The sequence below is a fragment of the Trachemys scripta genome, chromosome 3, assembly GCF_013100865.1.
Source record: "Trachemys scripta elegans isolate TJP31775 chromosome 3, CAS_Tse_1.0, whole genome shotgun sequence".
NCBI classification, from domain to species: Eukaryota; Metazoa; Chordata; order Testudines; family Emydidae; genus Trachemys; species Trachemys scripta.
In genome coordinates, this window is record NC_048300.1 from 102,939,963 (window position 1) to 102,960,377 (window position 20,415).

The 20,415-nt window shown below is 44.6% G+C and overlaps 1 protein-coding gene across 3 annotated transcripts in view; it reads left to right on the plus strand.

Annotated features, from left to right (window-relative positions):
* The window catches only part of MAP3K5 (mitogen-activated protein kinase kinase kinase 5), a 150,549-nt gene that overhangs the window by 35,615 nt on the left and 94,519 nt on the right, over window positions 1-20,415 (plus strand). For all 3 annotated transcript variants that reach the window (XM_034765574.1, XM_034765573.1, XM_034765572.1), the window contains exon 2: window positions 14,416-14,555. In XM_034765574.1, the coding sequence (XP_034621465.1) occupies window positions 14,416-14,555 (140 nt within the window). The remainder of the gene's footprint in view (window positions 1-14,415; window positions 14,556-20,415) is intronic.

Consider the following 20,415-nt stretch of genomic DNA (forward strand, 5'->3'; position numbering starts at 1 on the left):
CCCCGGCGCTCGGCGCCCCCAGCGCCGCCGGCCCAGCACCGCCGCCCGCATGTCCCGATTTTCCCGGACATGTCCGGCTTTTTGGGATTTCCCCCCGGACGGGGATTTGGAGCCCAAAAAGCCGGACATGTCCGGGAAAATCCGGACGTATGGTAACCCTACATTAAAGAAAAAAGGTAGTGTGGAGCATATTGGACTAGGTAGCAGATCCACCTGACTATGATATAGCCATGGTCGTGTGTAGAATGGGCTTCCATCTTGAATGGCTCCTTGAAAGTCATCTTCCTTTGGCAAGAGTCAGTATGGGAGGATTTAGGCTTCTAAAATCCTTCAGAATTGCATCTTCCAACCTCATTTGTAGTCAGCCTTGTACTCTACTTCCTTCAACCTCAGTTCTGTAAACCACCTGTAAAAGAATACCCTCTTCTGCATGCTGGACATGAACCCACCATTGCATTTTTCTTGTTCTCAACTGGTGACAGACCGCAACTTTCTGGGATCGTCTAAATATCTCCTAGTTTGTGACCAAATCAAACCAATGGATATTAAGATTACACTAACTTTCGACATGGAAAACGTTTTAGTTTCCCCTCCTCGGTTGTTTTAACAGGTAGGTTTCTGTTCCATATAAAAGTGTCATCATTATCGCCTTGAACACTGACATCTTAGTTGTCACACACACATCCTGCTGTCCAAACAGAGGCCTTTGAAGACACTGAAATGCCATTGATGCAGGACTGATCTCTGGTGTGATTCTTCAGATATAGAATCCCCTGCTGTCAATCAGCTACTCAGATAGATACAGCTATTCACCTGTTCAGTTATTGGACTAGATAAATGTATTATTTTCTTGCCCTTCCTTCCTGTTCCCACCTATTTTTGGTCACACTTACTTGTTGCATCTTCTTAAACTGACTAAACTCTTCAGGTGAGGGACTGTGTCTTATTCAATGTTTGTACAATGCCTAGGACAATGAAGCCCTGATCCCAATTGGGGACCCTGTGCAATAGCCGAATGTAAATAATAGGTTATGGAATGTTTGTGCCAACTCTTGCTATGATCATCAACATATGGTTAGCTGATACATATACGTTTAACAATATACTGTGCTTTCCCCACAATTCTGTTCTGTCATACTAAGTATACTGCAAAACGAAAGTCAGCTTTGGCACTAGCTAATGGAGAACTTGTCAAAGGCGAGATACATTTGTTCTATGTCCTAGTAGTAGTACAGGTACCTTCATGGGCAACTGGTTTAGAATGTTCTATCCAAAAGAGAGATAAGAAAAGTACAGAACAAAACAACGACTAAGGAACTGTTGTAAGCTGGTGGGTTGGATTTTAATGCCATGTAGAGAGTTTTGTACGATGTAAAACCATACTATAAATATAGCTAGTTTAAATACATATTTTCGAAGCACACATTCTGGGTAAGAGATGAGATAAGAGTTGCTTCCCAGAAGGAGGGTATGTATGTGTCCTTTTTGTATTGTACTGCTTTGTCTTTGAACAATAAATTTGGCTACATTCAGTTATTTGGTCTCTTGAATATTTTTAAGAACAAACTGCAAATGCAGTCTAACAATTAGCTACACCTTTTTGTTAGTAATACCAATGTATCTCAATATGCTTGGAAACATGAAACATGACTTTTTCAGGTTATTGTGCATATTAAGGAAGTAGGGTGTGTTTTAAAGGATGTTTTAACAGTGTAATGTCCACTATGGGGGGCTAAAATAATAAGCAACATTAGAAGTTTGATTTTTTTTGTAGCACCATAAATGTGTATTTTTCACACCAGTAGAAGACTTGGCTCCCTGCCTGCCTGTCCTGGCCCCCGCCGCTCCAGGAAGCGCTGCAGCCCCTGGGGAAGAGGAGGCCGGGGGGCTCCATGTGCACGGCCCTTGCTGCGCCTCCAGGTACCTCCCCCGAAGCTCCCATTGGCCGCGTTTCCCTGTTCCCAGCCAATGGGAGCTGCGGGGGGTGGTGCCTGGAGGCAAGGTCAATGCATGGAGCCCTCTTGCCCCCCCCCCCCCCCGCCCGGGGGCTGCAGGGAAATGGTGCCGGCCACTTCTGAGAGCAGCGTGGGGCCCGTGGCACCATGGGTGGCAATCCCGCTGGTTGTAGTTTGCCCACCCCATGCCTAAGTCCTTGCCCTGAAGAGCTCGTCCACTAAACTAAGATATGACATCCACAGGACGTGAACAAGCACTGGAGGGTTAGAAAGAGAGTTTATATCCCAGAGATGTATGCATTTCTGTGCTGGGTGAAATGATTTCTTTATATATTGGGTCAAATGTGGTCTTCAGCCACTACCAGAGTTAGAAGCAATCAGAGCCACATTACCTGAGTTGGAGCTCCTGGAGAAGCAGTGCTATTCAGATGCAGTCCCTTACTGAGCTCCTGGACAGCTGTTATGCTTACACTGTGCTTAGGAATGCATTTGTGTAGAAGATACCTTGCAACTTCTCTCCCACTACTGTGCACGCACACAAGTTTGGGGGAAATGTTGCTCATGGTTTTGTAAAGCACTTAGAAAGCCTTTGGGGTTAAAGGCAGGATGTGATGTAAAATGATACTGGTATGTATAATAAATATTTTGCAAGCAGCTTTTCAAGTTTCCATGTTGCTTTTCTTCTGGATACTATAGACCCTAATTTACTGATCTCTCCACTTAGTGCTTGCCAATTTTCATATTTGTAGTTCATGGAGTTTCTTCAACTGTAATCTTCAGGGCATTTTTGTATAGGTTGATTATTTCACATAGGAAAATAGCTCTTCAAAAAAAGAAAAAAAACCTAATCAGTTCTCCAAATCTGTAATGTGCTGGGTTTGTTTACTTTGTTCCTGTCGAGGTCTAATAGCGACAATTTTTGTAGCTAATCTTTGTAACTGCTTTTAATGCACTCATCCAGTGTTGCTTTTAATTTGGATGAATGAAAGCTTTGTAAATATCTGCTTAAGGGATGTATTTCTATTTTAGCAGCACTAGAGGGAATGAGCCAGCAACAAAACCAACTTTTCTATTTTAGAAGGAATTGTTTTTTTGGCTAATGTAAATGATTTTCTCATAAGTATCATGATAGAATCACTGCCAGACACATGCAGATATGGAGATGTTGAAATAGACATAGGACTCTTTAATTTCCTCCACTCCCTAGAAGATTTCTCAATAACAAATTTCATTGCATGTTGAAACCTCTGAAGTAATAAAACCTAAAATGAGGGGCATAGTTGGGCACCCAAACAAATATTGTCACGTGTCCTCCTTCTTACTGTAGATATCTTTATATCTAATGAGCTTGATGTCATCTTATTTAATCCCTGAACAAAGAGACCTACATAAGAAAAAAAACCCACTCTTACTCTGTATAAAAGCGAAGTGTTCTTCTGGTATTCCATTAGTTTCCACTGCTGACTTTTTTCTTGTCCTAGCTGAGTAATTAGAGCGTGGTGAATGAAAGACAACAGTCATGTGTTTAGCACAAGATAAATTCAGAAAATAATCTGGGCACATAGATGTATTCATTGCAGATTTATTTTTAATTTCACTCTTGAAGTACACTGCTTATAGCCAAAAGAGGGTGTGTGTGTGTGTGTGTGTGTGTGTGTGTGTGTAATAGAATATAACATGTTACCCTGCAGTATTTGTTTAGTAACTTGGACGGGTTCTTCCTTGTACTATTGTATTTGAAAGAATGAGTGGGAGATGAACTTTGGTCACTTTGCATTTCGTTATTCACTTTCTCAGCAGTTAGAAGTACTGATTATAGCCAAAGGCAAACAGCACTACACATAGTAATGGGAGTTCACCCTTCCTAGTGAACTATTTTATCATACATAAAAAATTTGCAATCTTTTAGAGCTTTAGATATGTAATTCAGGTGTACACCTCATTAGGGTCCAACCTTTGTACGCTTTTCTAGAGAGAACTTCACTGATTTTAATGGGAATTTTATCCAAGGAGGCTATGCAGGATTAGTCCCTAAACCTTCCAATGTTATGGGGTCAAATATCCTCACCCTTCAGAAATTGCTGAAATGTGCATTTGCAGAGAATACAGTTAAAGGCCCCCCTTGAACCGTATCAGTAAATCTTAAGGGTATGTTGAAGGGAGCAGGAATAAACATAATTGCCCTTCTCTTGTCCTCAGTAAAAGAAGTTACTGGAGTGGGAAATGAAGCTGACTGCTTTGTGCTCTGTAACAGGCACTCTGCAGTCTCCTCTATGTAGCCCTCCTTTTTCTGTCTGACCTTCTGTAACGTGTAGGAATCAGCAAAATATGGGAGGCAATAGCCCTTTTCCCATGCTCGAATCCCAAGTGAATGGGTCCCTCCTTAGGGCTCTGTTCAAAGATAGCAGAGAACAGTCTGCAAAACTTTACTGACATCTTGGACTTGAGCCAGTTGATGACCAGATGTCCCAGTCCTTGGCTAATCTCCTAGAATACCTGGGGTTGTAGGCTCCACTTCCCTGGAAGTAGGGGAGTCCTGCTGAGCCAATGTGCCATGGTTCTCTCTTAGTCCTGAGGTAGATCATTCTGAGGCAGGCAAGGTGAGACTCTGACTAAGAACTGGGCAGAGGGCTTCTGCAGGAGCTGAGGGCTGCCAGTGCCCCCTGCTCAAGGTACACCACTGCGTACCATTTGTCTCACTGATCTGACACAGTACACTGACCTTGCAGCATTTCTCAGGCAGGGAGGGCCAAGCAGATTGCCTGTGATTCCAGCACATTGATGCTAGTTTCCCAGGGCAACCGGAGCCAGGTGCCTGCACTGCCTGTGTAAATAGCAACATTCTGTATTTGCTCGTTGAGTGCTGGTCCCTAAGTGTATTCCACTGTGGGTGTCCAGGTGCTCCATGTGCCCAGAGTCAGAGAATTTTTACAAGCAATGTCCATTGGTCCACACGCACACCCTTGCCCTCTTTGTGCTTCCAACCGAGGGCATAAAGAGCTGCCTTTCTAGTTCTTAATGCTGCATGGCCTGGGTTAGAACTTCCAGCGTCGGGAAATGTTTCAAAGATTGCCTGTAGTGTATCTTGTAAATAGTTTTAATGGCTTTTAGTAAGTTTAACCACACAAACTTTTCTAAAAAATAGATTCCCTGCCCCAAGGGAACTGCCTCACCCCAATGCTCAGTAACAGATAATAGACTATGTTGAGAACTGGGCTTCAAAAACTATTTCCTGTCCATGCTCCTCACTCAGTGACAACCATCAACGCTACCTGTACTGTCTCAGGGAAGCGCATCTTGGGGCTAGGTACAATATCTGCTGCTTTCACCCTGCTGGAGCTCCGGATCAAAAGTGACTCATAGAGAAGGCCATGAGACTGCAGTTGGATCCAAGCTAAGGGACCCCCCTGTACATTGGTTTGATTTGACATGGAGTGCACCTCCCACCATTAGGTTCGAATCCATATCCACAGACCCTTTGTTGGGATCTCCCTAGAGGAGATCTAGGATCCAGGACCCAAAACACAAACTCTTGAATATCCTGCAACCTACCAGATCCCAGTTGAATAGCACTTCTACTATTGTGGAACCTACTAGAGCATACACCTTGCCACAGGAACCCCACTCTCAACTCCTATCTCACTAGTTGTTCAAGCTGCCGCAGGGAGATCTAGACAGCAACATCTTAAGTCCACTCATTCTGCCAAGGAGGCTAGACAGCTAAACTTGATGTGAAGACCTTTCTTCCCAACTACTAGCCTTCAGTTTAGAACTATCAAGTGCTGTTGGCTAAGTATGACTACCTGAACTATTCCAAGTTCAGACTTTATAGACAAATTACCACAGCAAGACAGAACACAATTCCAGGCTCTTATTGAAAAAGGTATGCTGGTGGCCAGAACCATACTTCAATAAGAGGTTGATGTGGTGGACACATCATCAAGATCAATGGCAATAGCCATTGTGATACATCGTGAGTCATGGATACATGCTTCAGGATTTCCCAGAGAGGTCCAGAACACCATGGAGGACTTGCTCTTTGATGAAGCCCATCTTTTCAATGAAAAGAAAGATGAGTCCTTACACACCCTAAAGGACACTAGGGCCACCCCACACTCCCTAGGATGATATATACCTGCTCTGACGAGGAAATCTCACAGGCAGCCCTACAAACCTAGTCTGATGACTCAGTTTTATCATCAGCTAACTTATAGTCCACCTTGTAAGAGACAAAGGGTGCAAAATCTCATTTCCCTTCACCTCCTGTGTCAACAACGCCATGTCAACCTCATTCCCTAGCTAAAAGATATTTTTGACAGGAGTTCAAGAGCTGAAAACCACCAGTGATGTCACCACTGTTTGATTCCCACATATTCTTTGGGGCTCATCTAGCACTCTTTTGGGCAACTGGAGTGTAATATCAATGGACAAGTAGGTATTTGACTTTCTCCATTTCGGCTCTGAGTTTACTTCCCTACCCTCTCCAAAACCCCAATCCCTGTCCCTCTTCAGGGACCATTTTCATGAGGGGATTCTCTGATGGGAAGTGGAATCTCTCCTGCAGCAAGGAGCAATAGAACTGGTACCTCTTCAACACCAGGGAAAAGGCTTTTACTCAATATAGTTCCTAATACCCAAAAAGAAAGGGGTTTGGAGACCCATTCTCAAGCTCTGCAAACTCAACCACTTTATTCACAAGCTGAAATTTCACACGGTCTCACTGGCATCACTAGTCCGATCCCTGGAAAAGGACATTTGGTTTACAGCTCTTGATATCCAGGATCAGTATTTTCATTTGGACATTCACCGCGCCCTCAGGTGGTTTCTCAGATTCATGGTGGAGCCCAACTACTTTCAATACAGGGTGCTCCCATTTGACCTTACCACTGACCTCAGGATCTTTACCAAAGTCATCCTGATAGTAGCAGTTCATTTCAGATGAAGCAGCTTCACCATCTTCCCTTATCTCAATGACTTCACTTATCTCAACTTCTCATTGCCAGGACACATCAACAAGCCTACATGTTGCCCTCATTAATGCTTTAGCTCCTATCCTCTCTAGGAGTCAGTGAACTTAGAAGTCTATCCTCAGTCCGACACAAACTATAGTCTTCACAGGAGCGACCTTGGCCTCAGTCACAGCAAGAGCTTATCTATCAGGAGACAGGTTTTACTCCAGGAACAACCTGATAGACCAGGTTATGTGCAACTCTGGTGCACCAATCATGACTCTTGTTTTTCTCCTGGGGTACATGACTTCATGCCCTTATGTTATCTCCTTGACCAGATGCCACCTTCATTGCCTACGGTTGTGGCTCCAAATAGTGTATTCACCAAACAAACACAGCATGAATACCATGGTAACAATTCCCACCAGGGTATTGTCATCACTAACGTGGTGGAAAGATCCCTATTGACTACGTGAGGGTGTTCCCTTCCTATCTTCACCAGACAAGATGATAATTACAGATGCCTCCTTCTTAGGCTATGGGCAGCCATACGGCACAGAGCACTTGGATGCCTTGAAGAGACCAGGATGCACATGAATCTTCTGGAACTTTGGGCAGTCCAAGAGGCTTGCAGAGCCTTTCGGTCATTCATCCAATTTCACCATGTCCTCATAATGTCAAACTACATGACAACCATCTTTTACATCAGAGGGATGAGATCCACCCCCTGTGGGTAGAAGCAGAAACCCTATGGAATTGGTATATCAGGAATCTAATTACCCTGTCTGCAGCTTACCTTCCAGGAACTCATACTGTGTTGGCAGACACCCTCAACAGACGTTTTGCTATCAATCACGAGTGGGAATTGCACAATTCAGAAGTGAACAGTATTTTTGCTCAATGAGGAACCATCATCTGGGATCTGTTTGCCAGGATCCCAAACAAACAGGAAATGCAATATATACTGTTCCAGAGGATCCCTAGGCAATGCTGTCCTTCCTTGGTCAGGTTATCTTAGCTATGCCTTTCCTACCTTGGGTCCTACGGGAAATTCAAGAGGGCAAGGCAAAAGTCATCCTCATCACCCCCAATTGGCCCAGATAATTTTGGCTCCCAGATCTACTACCAATATCATCTCATTCACCAATCACCATTCAGTCCTTTCTCGATCTCTTGACCCAGGAGAGTGGCAGGATCAAGCATCTCAAGCCTAAAGCACTTCATCTCAGGACTTGGTTTTTGGAAGGGTGTCAAACCAAAAATGTTTCTGCTTTGATGCCTTACAAACCATTCTTAATATCTGAAAAGATTCTACCAGGAAATGTGACTTTGCCAAGTTTAAGTGTTTCTTCATCTGGGCATAGCAGAAACACATATTTCCAGAGTCAACAGATATTCCCTTAATTCTTTAATATTTTCTCTCTCTCAAAACAACTGGTGTCTCCCTCAGTTCTGGGTGAGTCCACCTGGAAGTAATCTGTGTGTGTGTCCTCTGCAATCAGATGGTTATTCAGTTTTCACTCCCCTGCTGACTTGCAGATCCTTGAAAGGCCTAATCAGAACCTTTTTGCTAGTAAGGAAACCAACTTCTCACAGGGACTTGAACCTTGTACTTTTGGCACTCACTAATCAAACCTCCTGAGTGGTTTGCCAGCCATGACACCAACAAGAGCACAGGAGTGATTATTCCGCTCTATTCGGCACTGGTGAGGCCACATCTGGAGTATTGCATCCAGTTTTGGGCCCCCCAATACGGAAAGGATGTGGACAAATTGGAGAGAGTCCAGCAGAGGGCAACGAAAATGATTAGGGGCCTGGGGCACATGACTTATGAGGAGAGGCTGAGGGAACTGGGATTGTTTAGTCTGCAGAAGAGAAGAGTGAGCGGGGATTTGATAGCAGCCTTCAACTATTTGAAGGAGGGTTCCAACGAGGATGGAGCTAGGCTGTTCTCAGTGGTGGCAGATGACAGGACAAGGAGTAATGGTCTCAGGTTGCAGTGGGGGAGGTCTAGGTTGGATATTAGGAAAATCTATTTCACAAGGAGGGTGGTGAAGCACTGGAATGGGTTACCTAGGGAGGTGGTGGAATTTTTAAGGCCCGGCTTGACAAAGCCATGGCTGGGATGATTTAGTTGGGGTTGGTCCTGCTTTGAGCAGGGGGTTGGGCTAGATGATCTCCTGAGGTCTCTTCCAACCCTAATCTTCTATGATTCTATAGGGCTTAGATGTTGAGAAGACTTTGTCTTCTGTTCATACCACAGGTGAATTTCACCCGTATATTATGGTTTCTCTCCCCTTAAAGGGGAAGTGCGAATATTTTGATATATGGACTGAAAGGCGGTTTTACTTCACTGCAGAGCTGTAAATATTACAGTAACCTTTGCTGAAATGCTGCTTTATAACTTGTAAAGCAATACTTTCCAGTCAATGGAAGACAAGCAGGTCCCCTACTGCAACAGAACATTAAAGGGCTTAATTTCTTCTTTTGATGGCAGTAACAGACTACCACGGTTACAGAGCTATGTCAAATGAGGTTCTGGCATTTTATATAATCTGTAGGCTAGATCAAATCCTGGTCCAACTAAATTTTTGTCATAGGTTCGATAGAATCAGATTTGGCCCTTCAAGTATTAGTCTCGCTTTTTAAAATCCCCATTCACACACTACAGAAATTAGAAGGTCTTTATAACGAATTTAGAAATTGAGCATTAGATTCACCCGATCCCTTCCTGGTTTGAGGAATTTGCTCTGTTGATGTCTGTGGAAGAAGACAGACAAGACAGGGGGTATGTCCCTGCTATTAGATGATTGTTCCTTATCCCGTTGGATGCAGATCTGGTCCCAGCGTCCAGCGATCCACCTATTTGTGAGCTCTTCGCAAGATTATTGCAGTTTATATCTAGGAATGAAGCCTGAAAAATCCACTACAAAATACAGCAGTCTGTCTGCTTAGCAACACAAACTGCTGTGAATGCATCCCCTTGTTCTGCACTCCATGTGCTGACTCCTTATTGAATTCAAAGTAAAGTTCAAAGTTTCTATCCAGGAGTTCCAACTACTGGACTAGCTCCATCTACTAGAGAGATCTCCATTCCCTTCTTAACCAAGACCTCCTGTGACCGCTACACTGCAGAAGCCTGTAAAATAGGAGACAGAACTTCTGGGAAGCTGGATTTAGAATACGGACATACAGTACTCCTGCAAGAGATGGGATTGACCATAGGCCTCACATTATTCCTAACTAAATCCATAGGTCATTTCTTTGGCCTAGCTTTCTCCCAATAATTTCTCCACACACACAACACACACATTCTCTCTCTCTCTCTCTCTCTCTTACACACAGACATAATCCAAGCCTATAAACCTATACCCTATCCAAACCTACACCTATAAACTAATCAAGCTATTTCTCCTACAGGCTAGTCGGGAAGAAAGCCAGTGAGATGGTTGTTTCTATTTTTAAATACTTGGGAGCCACTCTTATACTGTGGTGATGAGAGCTATGTAAGTCTATAGATATAGATAAAAGAGGATGCTGCCATAAATTTTGTGAAATTTACACTCCCACCCACACCTATACCTGCACCTCCTTCTAATGGCCCAGCTTTCTCGGTGTTTATATATTACCCTAATTTGAGAGTATCAGGAAGAAGACACTGAGCGGGAGTGCACTTGGCCATGTGACACCAAGAGTGAGGTAGCAGTGTGGGGGCAGTGCAAGGAAAAAGCTTTAGATCCCCTGGAGCAAAACATTGCCAAAGATTGGGGCTTTTCTCTGTTCCTTGCTTAAAGGGCTGCAGGAAATAGATTCTCTCCTGAGGGAGGTTTGTTGATGCTAGAAGATGATAATACTCTCAGATGGCAGAGATAACGTGCTTATAAAATGCTATCTGTTTCGCTCATCAACTGCTGCTATGCAAAATGATAAGCAAGATGAGTTTAATCTCTAATGGGCTGAGTTCTTATAGACTGTGTTTTCCCATGATAATGAGAACATGAGATTTCAGCAGTGCTCGCAAAGGTTGATCTCAAATATCTTCCATATTTTTTGTCTGGTTTCAGCCTGCGTGCTTTGAAATTATTTTTGTTTCTTCTTCTTTTATATTATTTCTGTTACTCTTTTTTCCCATAAGAGTTTCAAAATCATCTTGTAAAATTCAAGAGTTAAACATAATGGAAAGTTGCTCAAATTTCCCTCTTAGCACCATTACTAGAAAAGTATACCATAGCTTAAAATTGCTCAAGATAAACTCACGTTGTCACAGTTCAGAGCAACTCCACCTGTATTTCCTCTCCGTGGTTTATCGAGGACACCCACTTTTAGGCTTCTGGCTTCCAGTCATCACCTCTCCTGCATGGAGATGCACGTCTCACCCTCCTTACCAGGTTTTTTTCCCCCATGCTGCACAGTTCCACTGCAAGCCAGACAGCCTACCGGTCAGCAGCTATGCTTTGCTTACTCTCCAGAGGTTATACGCAGCGTAATTGCCCGCAGTTATAAGGTACACACAGCTCTTTCTAAGCAACCTCTTGTATTCTTTAGGTGAAAGCATTACAGAGAAAACATTAAAAACAATAAAAAACTACATGCATGCTGAAAAGCTTACCAGAGTTCATCCCCAACTCCAGCAGGGGCTCTGATAGCAGTTAATCCTTCAAACCCATCCATGTGTTTTTCTGTGATGACAAGTTCACAGCCTCAGCTCAGAACTAGCACAAAGACTGCTCAGATCAGCCTATTTCTTTATAAGCCTTTGATTTCCTCCACCCTTCGGGAACAGCTAATCAGACAGTGGTTCTCTCCTCAGGGCATAGCTTCAAAAGGTTGGTTTTTTTGAAGAACCAATGTAGGGCCTTTGTATTCACCTTCCCCGTGATATTTCCCAGGAATTCCATTTGATGTTTTGTTCCAAAAGGTCATTCTTGTCTGACACATTGTTCAGTATAGTCCTTTGATCACCCCGGCCCAGAATAATACATAACCTTTGCATTGAATACAATAGATTCCAAAGATCCTTAACTTAGTGCAATAAAGTTTTTCAAGGGTATTGCAAGAAATTGTCATACACTCGCAGACATGGGTAACAATAGTTAAAAAAATACTTTAAAAGGAGAACTTGCTGCAGTGTAACTTTGTGGGATTATGCGTATTTAAAAAAAAAGAGATAAAGTACAGTGGCATTCTCATAATACTTATTCGGCTCTTGTTACACTTTCCCCTCTCTCTCCTGCTCTCTTCTTCCCGCCCCCACCTTCCCATTTAATGTTATGGTGCATATTTGTGTGCGCAAGAGAGGGAGCGAGCAAGAGGTAATATTTGGGTATTACATTTCTGTTCTTCTTTGCTGTAATAGACTATAATTGAAAGAAAATGTAAATGGATAGAGAATTGCTTTCAGTCCCATTCACTCAAAGAAAAAACATCTGAAGCTTCTAAAAGAGAACCTCTCCCAGGTAATCGTGGAGGTTGAAAGGAAAGCAGATTCTTTATAACAACCAATAGTTTACATAACCCATTTGACTTTCTTTTTTTCTTTAAAATCCATATGTTTTGGTTGACTCGAGGAGGAAGTTAGATGGGTGCAAGAGACAGATGGTGTGTGCGTGAGAAGCAGAGATGAGTCAGTTCTCTTAATGTAGTACATTTTTTGACTCCACAAGGGTATTGCAGGAGAAGAGAGCTACTTGATTTAATAAACATCCTCATAAATGTGAGCTGCAATTAATTAATTTTGTAGTTGGTTTTTGTTTGGTCATGGCATTGCTATAAGTTTGGAAAAGTGAAGCTGGGGATGCATCAGCTTGGGCACTTAATTTATTTGTGTGCGCTTGATTTGGGTGTACAGGTGCCTGGAAGGACTGTGGCCCCCATTCTACAAGCACTTACACATGTGCTTTACTTTGTTCATATGAGCAGAGTTCTGCATGCACAGACCTGTTGGCTGGGTCAAGGTCTATGTTTACATTGTAATTTGTGTTGGGGTATGTAGTAGTTCCGGGGTGGGGCTCGTCCCTTCCTGGGGCGCCTGGGAGCCAGGCCGCCCCGCTACAAAGCGAATAACAGTTAGGGCCCCGACCTTTGGGTAGGGGCTGAGCACACAATTGATAGTTCAGAGCTCAGACCCTTATGCAGGGGCTGAGCACACAATTAGCAGTTCAGGGCTCAGACCCTTATGCAGGGGCTGAGCACACAATTAGCAGCTCCGGCCCTGGGTCAGGGCGGGGCAGCAAACCAATAGTCAGTCAGTGGCCCAGGCCTTGTAGCAGGGGCTGGGTAGCCAACAAATAGTCTGTCAGAGGCCCAGGCCCCTTGGACAGGGAGGAGGAGAGACTGCCACCCGGCGCGGGGTGGCAGGGGGGAACACAGGCCCACCCACTCCACTGTGTTCCAGCCCGGGGCCCTATCCGCAGCAGTCCGTCTGCCGCGCAGTCAGTGGGGATCCTGACCGCAACACACTGACATGGGTTCGGGGTCTGCTATCCCCGGGCCACTTCCCATCTCCTCCTCCATGGGTACCTGTTCCTCCTGAGTTCCGTCTGATGGGTCGCAGATCATGGGCTCCTCCGGGCCCCAAGCAGCAGGTGAGTTTGTCGCTCCCTCTGGGCCCTCAGCGGGGGGGAGCTCAGACCGCTCCTCAGGATACCGGGCTCTCGGCAGGCTCGGCCAGTCCTCCTCAGGGTACCGGGCTCTCGGCAGGCTCAGGTCCGCAGGAGCTCAGGTACCAGCGTCTGTCCTCTCCAGCTGCTGGCTAGCTACTGAGCGCTGTGGCCTGGCCTTTATACTTCCTGTCCCGCCCCTTGACTTCCGGGGGGCGGGGACAGGCTGCAGTGGCTCCGCCCACTCTGGCGGCTGTTCTGGCTCGTCCCTTCCTGGGGCGCCTGGGAGCCAGGCCGCCCCGTACCTAGGGATTTGGGATTCCTCCCTCTTCTTATATAAATCAAAATAAATATATATCACGTTGTCTCTCTTGTCTTTTATTTTCTTCTGCACTGAATTTTAAAGGTAGATTGTTCTGTAGAATTTCAAATGCAGAGATTGTGGGTTTATCTTTTATCATGCAATGAGACTGATACAGTGCAATTTTTTTGTACATCTTTCCCAGAGTAAATACATTTTGAGTATTTTAATGTACAAGTTAAAATATCATTAGTTTTTCCACAATCACAAATCATGTATAGGATAGGCAAATAGATCCTGTGCTTGTGCAAGCCTCAAAATGAGCTTTTCCATTATCTCCTGTTCAGTGACATTCTATCCTTTTCTAGTTAGTGAAATGAAGTTCTGCTTTCTTTAAAAAAAAAAAAAAATGCTGTAAAGAGAAACCACTTCCTGCTGGCTATGTACTGAAAATTCAGCTGTGATAACTAAAAAGGGGGAACCCTCCTGTTCTTTATTTCCGTCTTTAAAATGCAGACTCTGTCAAACAACAACTGGTGGAGGAGAAGAGCTTAGGTACTCCCCTTTCGGAACTGTATGACTTACGGTTATTCTGTTGTTGCTTTTTGCAGATATTGCAGTGGTGGAGATGAGTGACGCTTTCCGTCAGCCTTCCTTATTCTACCACCTGGGAGTCAGAGAGAGCTTCAGTATGGCCAACAACATTATCCTCTACTGTGATACAAATGCAGACTCTCTGCAGTCGTTGAAGGTAACTCAAGAAAATGTTTAACACTTGCATATCTCTAAACATAGACTCAGATTACTAATGATAATGCAGAGACCATTCAAGGGTTCTGAAAAGAGCTACACGAATGATTAGAAGTTTGGAAAACTTGTTCGGAAAACAGTGACATGCTGAAGAAGGTCAGTCTGTTTAGTTTATCCAAGAAAAAATTAGGAGGTGATTTGGTCATGGTCTGCAAGTACCTATATGGGGAAGAGATTTCTAATAGTCCGTTACTCTTTAATCTAGTAGAAAAATGCATAACAATATCCAAAGATTGGAAGCTAAAGCTAGATGAATTCAGACTAAAAATAAAGAGCAGATTTTTAACAGTAAGGGTAATTAACCAATGGAGCAATTTTATCTAGTAATGTGGTAGATTCTCCATCACTTGGAGTCATTAAATCAACTTGGGATGTCCTTTTTAAGAGAGATGCTCTAGATTAGCGGGTTGATGCAGGGATTACTGGGTGAGGTTCGAAGGCCTGTATTTTGCAGGAAGTCAGACTGGATGATCACAGTGGTCCCTTCTGGTCTTAAAGTCTATGAACCTATGAAGCACATCCTGATTTCCATATTATATCTTGCCAAATGCAGAGTGCAACTGTGTGCACTTGCCTTGTAGATTAGGGAAAACAGCCAATTAAAAAAGTAAAATATCCTTGAGAGTGCAGTGAGTGCGTCCACTCTGTATTAGGAAGTCTGGAAACAACATGACAGCTGCCGCCACACAAGTCCTTATAAATGTAAAGATGCAATGTACAGAAAATAAAGGCATTACTACCATTACTTCACATGATACATCACCGATAAGCCTGATGCAGAGCTGTTTGGGCAGAGAATGAATCTCTAAAAATTTCCCAAAGTCTAATTTAAAAATGGAAATTTAGATTAGTACCTGTCTTTGCAGGCTTGCAGAAGCCTCGGACCCAAATAAGAGGCCCTTAGGAAGGGGGTGTAAATTAAACCTTGGTAAGCAGGCCTATGAAAGTCTAAGATAGGGCAATTTGCATGCTGCTGAGCCAGATGAAAAAGTAAATCATAACAGTACAGATTTACCTCCGGACTTGGTCCCTGTGACCAAAGGAAGGTTCCTTCCAATGGCCCTTGTTAAGAGAGGAAACTTCCAGGCTATGCACAGTCATTGGAGACCTCTTAGTGCATGTCATATTAACTAGAATTGAGACTTGTAGTGGAAAACCATTGTGTGGTGGACTGACATAGTGAAGTCTGATTGGATATAATGTCTGAAGTTTGTAGCACTGGACATTATTACTTGCTATTTGTTACTCTTTCATGTCAAGGACTAATAGTTTTCGCTATGTGATGAGAGACTCACTGCTCCCATCTCCGTTGCTTTGCACAAACGGCTCAGAGACCGCCTTTCATGTAGATATTGTGCATTATTTACAATATTTCGCTCCAGCACCTTTTACCTACTAGTGCAGTCACACTATTTACCATGTCCTCTAGTTTTACTACCCCTTCTCCAAAGGTCGGGGGAGAAAAGATGTCTCCTCCCGGAGAATTTCCCTTTTGTCAGGCCCTATTAGCCTTTCTCGCTCTTCTGCTTCTCCCCACTTGCACTTCCTTCCTGTGCTCTTTTCTCCAGTCTCCTTGTTAATGGGCTCATTAACTACCCAGCCCCAATCTAATATGTAATCAGGAACTCCTCTCGTTAATCAGGACTTGCTCGGGGATCTGATGGGTTAAACAGCGCCCAGAGTGTTGGTTCAGTTGCTGATTCTCAGCATTCTGTCACACTCTCTAAAGCAAAAATTCCAACAGAGGATGTCAGAGGAAAATGCTCCATATAATGCAGGAATTGTTTTCCTACTTTTTGTCAAAAAACAAACAAATAAAAAACAACAACAGCAACACAAACAACCAGCAGTGTTTTTCTTTAGCAACTTTGCAAGATATACAAGTAATAAGTAAAAGCTTGAGGGAAATCCAGTTAAATCAAAAACAAACCTAACACTTTATTTGTAGTGCTGGAGATTGCACTGGAGATTGAGCCCAGGAACTTCTACAGCTGAAGTCATGAGTCTGTATGGTTTCAGCTAAAAAACAAGTGTTTGAGCTGAGAGCCCTAACAGATTCCTATTCTATGTAAACAGGGCACGCTGGGTTACACTGTTGTTAGTGGACAGTTTTGCTAGTGGATAGTTCTTAACAGTCCATGACAGAGCTGACTTATAGGTGTACAACCTGTTCACATTTCTACACCGTATGCACATTTCTGATGGCTCCCCTGTGCTCCAGCTTCGTATCCTGATGCATAAGCAAGAGAGGAGGGGTGTGGTGTGGTTGGAGAGTGAGACTGGCTCTGGAAGAGCCTCCTTCTGCTCAGTCCTGATTGCGGGGGGGGGGGAGTTGCTCCTGTCCAATTGTAGAAATTACACTCCTGGGGGAATTCTGCGCCACTGCACATGCGCAGAATTTATGTTCCCCGCAGATTTCTTTGCTTTCCTGCAGAAAAGTGACTTTATGATGGGGAAGCAAAGGGAAGCTACAAGAGCGGTCATGTGACCCTCTCCAGCAGTATGTTTTAGGTGTCCAGGGCAGCCCGCAGAGAAGTAAATCACTGTGGGGCAGGGGACAGGATTGGGGAAGACCCAGTTGGTGGCTCCTCCCCTGTGCTGGGCTCAGCTGCTAGTCCCGGTTGGGCTGGGGAGGATGGGATTTCCTCTTCCCCTGCATGGCATACGGGGCCATGTCAGACCCACCCCTAGCTGTAAGAAGCTCTGCAACACCCTCTATTCCCCCCGCCGCACTTCCTGCACCCATCGCTCCTCAGCTGCAGGAGGAGAGAGCACTGTACAGGGAGCTGCTCCCCCATCCGCCCAACCCCTGTGCATCCAGACCCCCTCATACCCAGACCTTCCCGCTGAACCTCACCCCTCCCCACCACCCAGAACCCTCCCTGTACATGGACAACCCCAACCAGCCACCCCCACCTGGATCCTCACACTACCAAGCCAAAACCAGCTGCACCTGGATCCCTGCCCCACTCCCCCAACATCTGGACCTCCCCACTGACCCCCCTGGACCTCCCTGCGGAGCTCTATCCCCCTCACACCCAGACCCCCCCACTTAGCCCCAACCACCTTCATCTGGACCCCCCTGCAGAGTCCCATTACCATTGCACCCAGAACCCCCCAACAAGCCCCTTTGCTTCCAGATCCCCCGCGCTCAGATCCCCCACTGAGCCACCTGCACCCAGATTGCCCCACACAGAACCCTCTTAACCCACACCTGGATCCCCCCACACTAAGCCCCTCCACGCTTGAATTCTGCATTGCTGAGCCTGACTGCCCAAACCTGGTGCACCTGGAACGGAGGAGCAGGGCCCTGGGGTGTTGCTGGGGCAGACCCGGCCCCTGCACTGTGTCAGGGTTGGGTGCAGCCTCACCACTGAGTCCGTGTCCCGGGGCGGGAGCTGCACAGTGAATAAAACTAGCATTTTGAATTTTCTTCTTGTGTTAATCCACTGGACAGCACATCCCTCTTTAAGCTAATTTCTAGCCTGCTTTATAATTAAACATAAGAGCTACCTTATTGGTATACTTTCTGTTTGAGCATAGTGTTCTTCTGATTGTCAAAATCACTGTTAAAACTACCCAGAAAATGACTTGTCACTGAGAAGTCTGTGTTTATAACCTGTCACTTACTGACAATTTTTGTGGCTACCAGAAAGTTTCATAAATACCCATTTTAATTACAAGTTTTATTTAAATTAAAATATAATTCTCAGTTTATAAATAGTGAGAAATATTTGTCTACTATGCAAGTTCAGAGTACACTGCTGAGGAAGGCTCTGCTTAGGAGCAGCCTCTTTCATGTAAGTTTCTTTCTTTCTCTTTCCAACACAAGAGTGTATTGGTCTGTGCCCTCAAAATAAAAATCTGATGACAAAATAGCTATTTGAATTCAATTCTATTACTCCTTTTACTGTGGCCTCATTGTCCATTGTACTGCATAAGTAATCATAAGGATGGGAATTTCAAAAGCACTGCAAGGAGTCAGATGCCGAACTATTGACTCTCTGTGGGAATTGGACACTTTTGAAAACTCCACCCTTCATAGTTTTAAGGGCCTGATCCCACAATTCTCCATGTGCAGGACTCATTAAAATCAGCAGGAGCTCAGCATGCCTAGGACTAGGCCACAGGTGTCCAAATTCCTCCCTCAGTGGGCCTGATCCAAAGCCCATTATAATTAATGGAAAGATTCCCCTTAATAGGAGTTAGCAAGAGTACAACAAATCTCTTAGCTATTTTAGATCAGGTTCTGTTATGGTTCCTCTCTCCGAATCTTTGCATTGACTTCAGTAGGCTCTGGATTAGGCCCTTACACAGTTACAAAACCTCCTGCTAATCGATAACCTCAGTGGCGGAACTAATGATGGTGGGAGTCTTTAGGTATATGTTTGGTGCATTTCAAGCCAATAAGTATAAATGAAGGTGCCACCACCAATGGCCCATTGCCCTTCCCCCAGCTCCACCACTGCTCCAAACCTGGCTTCACTACTGGGTAACCTATTGAAGTTTTGTAACAGTACTTAATGATTAATGATTTACTCTAGGTTTATTTGTACTGCTAGGGCTTCTCTACATAGTGCATTAGCCCACACCAGTGGGGTGTAAGTTCTAGTGCGCACTAGTGTGTTGCACACTAAATGGCCCATGTGATCCCTGCTGGCATGCACTAAATCTCCCTAGTGCATGTTGTTATAAGGCCGTTTCAAACAGTACTATGTTAACACGCACTAGTGAGATTTCAGTGAATGCCAGCAGGGTCCACATGCGTCAGTTCGCCTGTGACACACTAGTTCCCACTATAATTTCCATCCCTCTGGTGTGGACTAATGCATTCTGTAGACAAGCCCTTATGTTTCTTAAGTTGGCTAGATAGGACTTGGTACTGATTTTATTTATTTATTTTTAAAAACAAAAAGCAAGGCTTCCTGTGGTGTGCAGGAGAAATCCTGTTCACAGTGGAAAGCCCCCCTCCCTAGCTACTTTGGTTCCTGGTCTGGAAAACAGCTATGGAAGTGTGTATGTGGCTCCGGAGGGATTCCTATGCAATAAGATGCGTCCCCCCCTTGTATTTTCACCAGTCAGCTGTTAGAAGAGCGGTGATGTATGAGCACATGGTTTTGTGTAATTATGGTTTTCTTGCCTCTTTTTCCCCATATTTTTAAATTTGGGATTTTTTTAAATTTAAATTTTGGGTATGGGAGAAGGAATTCAGTACCATTTTAAAAATAATTACCCAGATGTTGGGAAAGCAGCCTGCAACTTGCAGCTCAAACAAGCATCAACAAAAAACAGTAAATAAAATCCTGCTGTAGGGCAGGTGGGGATAAACTGACAAGTTGACAGCTGTAAAGTAGTGGACTATATGTGCAGGTACAGTCCATCCCTGACTTCAGACCCCATTGGAAGTAACTGCCTGAGGCGAATCCCTACAGCACTAAACATGGCTGCTGTATAATTGTTTTATATGTGCAGCCTGAGAAGTAAAGACCATTGGTTTGACACCCCCTCCATTTTTAGTGTGGAGATGAATAAGCTCAGTGTTACCCAGTGAAGCATGTGTGGACTGCTACACTGAATAGCCATTTGCTAATTCTGCTTCCTCTGGAATCTAGGGTTACCATACATCCGGATTTTCCCAGACATGTCCGGCTTTTTGGGCTCCAAATCCCCGTCCGGGGGGAAAGCCCAAAAAGCCGGACATGTCTGGGAAAATCAGGACATGCCGGGCCGGCCGTGCGGGTGCTCAGGGGCCGGGCCGGCCGTGCGGGTGCTCGGGGGCCGGGCCGGGCCCGGGGCCGGCA